At 67.5% G+C, this 4465-nt stretch overlaps 1 protein-coding gene across 2 annotated transcripts; it reads left to right on the top strand.

The window, feature by feature from the left end:
- Window positions 1-887: 887 nt before the first annotated feature.
- Window positions 888-4242, top strand: PIM3 (Pim-3 proto-oncogene, serine/threonine kinase). Of its 2 annotated transcripts, XM_081059570.1 has the most exons (6): window positions 888-1265; window positions 1370-1479; window positions 1569-1619; window positions 1698-2067; window positions 2828-3004; window positions 3089-4242. In XM_081059570.1, exons 1-6 carry the CDS (start codon window positions 1181-1183, stop codon window positions 3274-3276), a joined length of 981 nt encoding a protein of 326 aa, XP_080915696.1. In that variant the 5' UTR covers window positions 888-1180; the 3' UTR covers window positions 3277-4242. The 2 variants fall into 2 exon arrangements, with proteins under 2 accessions (XP_080915696.1, XP_080915695.1); XM_081059569.1 differs by having other exon boundaries at window positions 1569-2067.
- The last annotated feature ends 223 nt before the right edge of the window (window positions 4243-4465 follow it).

The raw sequence follows: 4465 nt of genomic DNA, 5'->3' as shown, positions 1-4465 counted from the left end.
GGTCCTGACTGCAGCGGTCAAGGTGAGCTCCGTGATAGGGGTGGTCAGCAGGTGGGCTGGAGCGCAGTCTGCGGGTGGAGAGCAGGGAGGGTGCTCCAGGCACGAGGACAGCAGGGCAAAGGTTCCAGCAAGGGGAGGCGGGGTTAGGGAGGGACCTGGGATGCGGGCTTGCGGTCAAGCCCGGGTCGGAACCGCGGCCCTAGGGTGGGCGGGGTCCCTGAACGCAGCCGCGGAGCGCAGTCCCCGAGCGCGCGGCGCCGCATCCTCACGCCGGGCCACTCGATGGCGGAGGTGCGCGGCCTGCCGGAGACGCCGGCACACGCACGGCCAGGCCGCCCGGATCCCGCCCATCCTCAGAACCCAGCGCGCTCTACAGCCCGCGGTCCAGCCAACCGCTACAGGGCCCACCGAGGGAGGCGCGCGTGGCGCAGATGACCTTCTCTGCGCAGCCTGAGCGGGCTCTACGAGTCCCCACCCCGCCCGCGCGCCACCATTGGCTGGGGCCCCGGTGCCCTTTGGAAACCCCGGCTCCCATTGGCTCACGCGGCCCCTCCCTACACGCCTCGGCCCCCGCCCGCGCAGGAGCTGCGCGTGCGCGGACCGTGTGTGTGTGAACGCAGAGGAGGGGACGCGCCGCGCTGTGCGCTTCCGCGGTTCTACTACACAGAGATAGTCCCGGGCGGTTCGCCGCGCCGCGGCCCCACCTCGCCGCCGACCCCTGCCCACCCCGGGAAGGGGCGCCCGGCCTCTCCTCTCAGTCGCCTCGGCTGCTCGCCCCGGTTCTCTGGGACAACTCCGCGGCGCGGCCCCGGCGGAAGGGGGCGGGGCCTCAGTCTCCCCGCCCCCGCGGAGGGATACAGGCCTCCGCGGCCCAAAACCCCGGGGCGAGGCGGCCGGGGCGTGTGAGCTGCTCGGCCTGCTGCGCTTTCACGCGGTCCACGAGGGCTCGGCTGGGGCCACTGCGTCGCGCGACAGCCTCGCCAGCGCGGGTTTCGGCATTCCGAAAGCCGGTGCTTCTGCGGCGCTCTCCTCCCAGCGCCCGCTCGCCATCCGGGGCTCAGGGCTCCGCGCGGCCCAGGGAGGCCGCCCTCCCGCGTCCGCGACCGCGCGGGGAGCCGAGCCCGGCGAGAGGCGGCGCAGAGCCCGGAGGCCTCGGGCCCGGGCCCCGCTGCCGCCCGCGATGCTGCTCTCCAAGTTCGGTTCCCTGGCGCACCTTTGCGGGCCAGGCGGCGTGGAGCACCTCCCGGTTAAGATCCTGCAGCCGGGTACGCGCGGGGCCGGAGACTGGGGGGCCGGGGGCGTCGCGGTTTGGGGATGGAGGGCTGGGGGCGCACCGCGCCTTACCGAGCCCCCCGCACCGTCCCCACAGCCAAGGCAGACAAGGAGAGTTTCGAGAAGGTGTACCAGGTGGGCGCCGTGCTGGGCAGCGGCGGATTCGGCACCGTCTACGCGGGCAACCGCATCGCCGACGGGCTCCCGGTGAGTCGGGTCGCCGGGCGGACTCGGGTTTCTTGCCCTCTGCGCGTGTGGTCGCAGCCGACCGGGCCTGACCCCTTCCGTCCCCCCAGGTGGCCGTGAAACACGTGGAGAAGGAGCGGGTGACCGAGTGGGGTAGCATCGTAAGTGTGGGGCCGAGCGGGCGGGCCGTCGGCGGGTCGGGGCTGCGGGCTGTGTGCGCTGACCGCTGTGTCCCCCAGGGCGGCGCGGCCGTGCCCCTGGAGGTGGTGCTGCTGCGCAAGGTGGGCGCGGCGGGCGGCGCGCGCGGCGTCATCCGCCTGTTGGACTGGTTCGAGCGGCCCGACGGCTTCCTGCTGGTGCTCGAGCGGCCTGAGCCGGCCCAGGACCTTTTCGACTTCATCACGGAGCGCGGCGCCCTCGATGAGCCCCTGGCACGCCGCTTCTTCGCGCAGGTGCTGGCCGCCGTGCGCCACTGCCACGCCTGCGGGGTGGTGCACCGCGACATCAAGGACGAGAACTTGCTGGTGGACTTGCGCTCGGGAGAGCTCAAGCTCATCGACTTCGGCTCGGGCGCGCTGCTCAAGGACACGGTCTACACCGACTTCGACGGTGAGCGCGGGCTGGCGTTCCAGCGACCAGTAACGCCCGCGGGAGGGGCAGCGGGGGCTGGTGACTGTTGAGGCCACGCGCCGCTTCGGGCACGCTCGAGTGGGCCCTAAGCCGAGGATCTCGGGCGGGTTCGTGGTGGGTGGGGGCGAGGGGCAGGCTCGAGACTGCCCCCTCCGGTGGTGGTGGGGCGCGCCCTCGGGCGGGGGGCCGTGAGGTCGTGGTGTTTGCGCGCGTGTCCGTATGGGGAGTGCCCCAGACCCTGGTGGTGATGGAGCCGGTGCGGCTCCGGCCTCCGCTTGCGTGGGGGCGGGCGCTGCGTGCGTGCGTGCCCAGCGAGCGCGGGGGGCGCTGGCAGAAAACCCCGCATTGCAGAAATCCCCGCATTGCGGAGCTCGGGGAAGCCGGGGCTCCCCGCCCGCCCACTCCTCCCCCCTCCCACTCCTCCCCCCTCCTCTCTGCCCGCTCTGCTCTGGCTCTTCCTCTCCCTTCCGCCTCCCTGGGCCCCGCTTCGAATCCTCATCTCACATCTGTTTGTTGTGAAACCCGAGCCGGCGCCCATGTGACCAGCTCCTCCCCCAGCTAGGCCGGCCCTGGGGAGGCCACGCCCGTGGGGTTTTTCCAGGGTGATGACGAGCGGATTTCGAGGCTGGCTCCCTCTTCTGGTTCAGGCCTCTGAGATGATTCACTGCGAGCTCGGAGTCCTGGTTTTCGTGCGGTGCTGGCCCCTGGGTGTGGGTCCTAAGCCCTGTGTGTTCCGCAGGCACCCGGGTGTACAGCCCTCCGGAGTGGATCCGCCATCACCGATACCACGGGCGCTCTGCCACCGTCTGGTCTCTGGGCGTGCTGCTCTATGACATGGTGTGTGGGGACATCCCCTTCGAGCAGGACGAGGAGATTCTGCGGGGCCGCCTCTTCTTCCGGAGGAGGGTCTCCCCAGGTGTGTGAGGGGCCGTGCTGGGCCGGCAGGGGATGAGGGGGACCAGCAGCTGGCCCCTTCCTGACCCTCTCTCCTCCCCTGTAGAGTGCCAGCAGCTCATTCAGTGGTGTCTGTCCCTGAGGCCCTCGGAGCGGCCCTCGCTGGACCAGATTTCCACCCACCCCTGGATGCTGGGGGAAGACGGGGGCGCCTCTGAGAGCTGTGACTTGCGGCTCTGTGCCCTGGACGCAGACGACGGGGCCAGCACCACCTCCAGCAGTGAGAGCCTATGAGGAGGAATCTGCACCTGGCTTGTGGGACCAGAGGGACCACCTGTCCCAGCATGGCCCTCTGTAGGGCCTGTCCTGTCAGGGCTGCCTGCTCCTTGAGAAAGCAGTGACCTCTAACTCCTGGTGACCTTTGCCTTTGGCACCGGGCCTGTTCCCTTTGCTTTGAGTGCCTTTTTGAACGCTGCTTTCACGGGACTTGGTATTCTTAAGCTCTGTCTGTCCAAAGACCTCCGGTCGAAGGGAAGTCCCGCCTGTCCTGGGCGGGTGCTTGACCCCGAGACTGTCACTGTCCTGTGCTTCTGGGAGGCAGTGCTGTCGGCCCTCTGCGCCTCCCCATCTGATGAAGTTAGACCAGGAGCATTCTCTGTCCTGTGGCCTCGTCTCCCCGGGCACAGGGTCCCTGGTGCCCACCTCCCGCACCCACTCTTGTCCTTCGGTGTTCGTCCGGGCATGTCTGTGCACAAGCAATGCAACGTTCCGGCCTCTGCCGCCCACACATGCACGGTGCGTGTGCGAGCGCAAGTCTATTTATGGTGTGACCCCCGCGGAGGGCTATTTATTGTTTAATTTATTTGTGGGGGGTCCTCCCAGCAGCCCTGCTCCTCTAGGCCCCTGAGGCTGGAGAGGGGGTGGCTGTGTGTGGACCCCAGGTCCCAACCCTACCTGCGTCTGTCGGAGGATGGACTTGTACAGTGGCTAATTTAAGGGGAGTGGGTGACTCCGCCACCTTGGGGCTCTGCGCCCTGGGGGATGGGTTTTAAATTATTGTTCTTGTACAGTCTGCTTGTTGGCTCTGGAAGCTGGGGGGTGGGGGGACAGAGTCTCAAGCCTTTAATTTATTTTAGTAGTTGTTTCTGTGGTCCCAGTGTGTAGGCATCAGGGACGGGGGGTTCTTTTAGTTTAAAAGTAAGATGTCTGGAAATCATATTTTTTTATACAGGTATTTCAAGTAAATTGTTTTGTATATAATGGATATCTGTATTTATTGGGCTGGGATCCTGGGGTGAGAGAGAGAATGTCATGGGGGAAAGGGCCTCTGGTTCCTGGGTAACCACCCTCCTCCCCATTCCTTTGAGGCGGCAGCATCGTGGGGGGCTTAGGCGGGGAAGTCCAGTGTGAGGCTTTTGACCTCCTTGCCACCCCATTCCTGCCCCTGTTGTACCTGAGGGAGTGGGCAGCAGGCTGTGCCATC

The sequence above is a fragment of the Rhinolophus hipposideros genome (genome assembly GCF_964194185.1).
Source record: "Rhinolophus hipposideros genome assembly, chromosome: 9".
NCBI lineage: Eukaryota > Metazoa > Chordata > Mammalia > Chiroptera > Rhinolophidae > Rhinolophus > Rhinolophus hipposideros.
This window is presented reverse-complemented; position numbering and strand designations above follow the sequence as displayed.

Excerpts from the sequence above, each read along its gene's own strand:
- PIM3 (XM_081059569.1), top strand. The coding sequence starts at position 1,181 with ATGCTGCTCTCCAAGTTCGGTTCCCTGGCGCACCTTTGCGGGCCAGGC. Across the intron at positions 1,480-1,568 it reads GCATCGCCGACGGGCTCCCG|GTGGCCGTGAAACACGTGGA; the intron begins GTGAGTCGGGTC and ends CCGTCCCCCCAG. Across the intron at positions 2,068-2,827 it reads GGTCTACACCGACTTCGACG|GCACCCGGGTGTACAGCCCT; the intron begins GTGAGCGCGGGC and ends TGTGTTCCGCAG.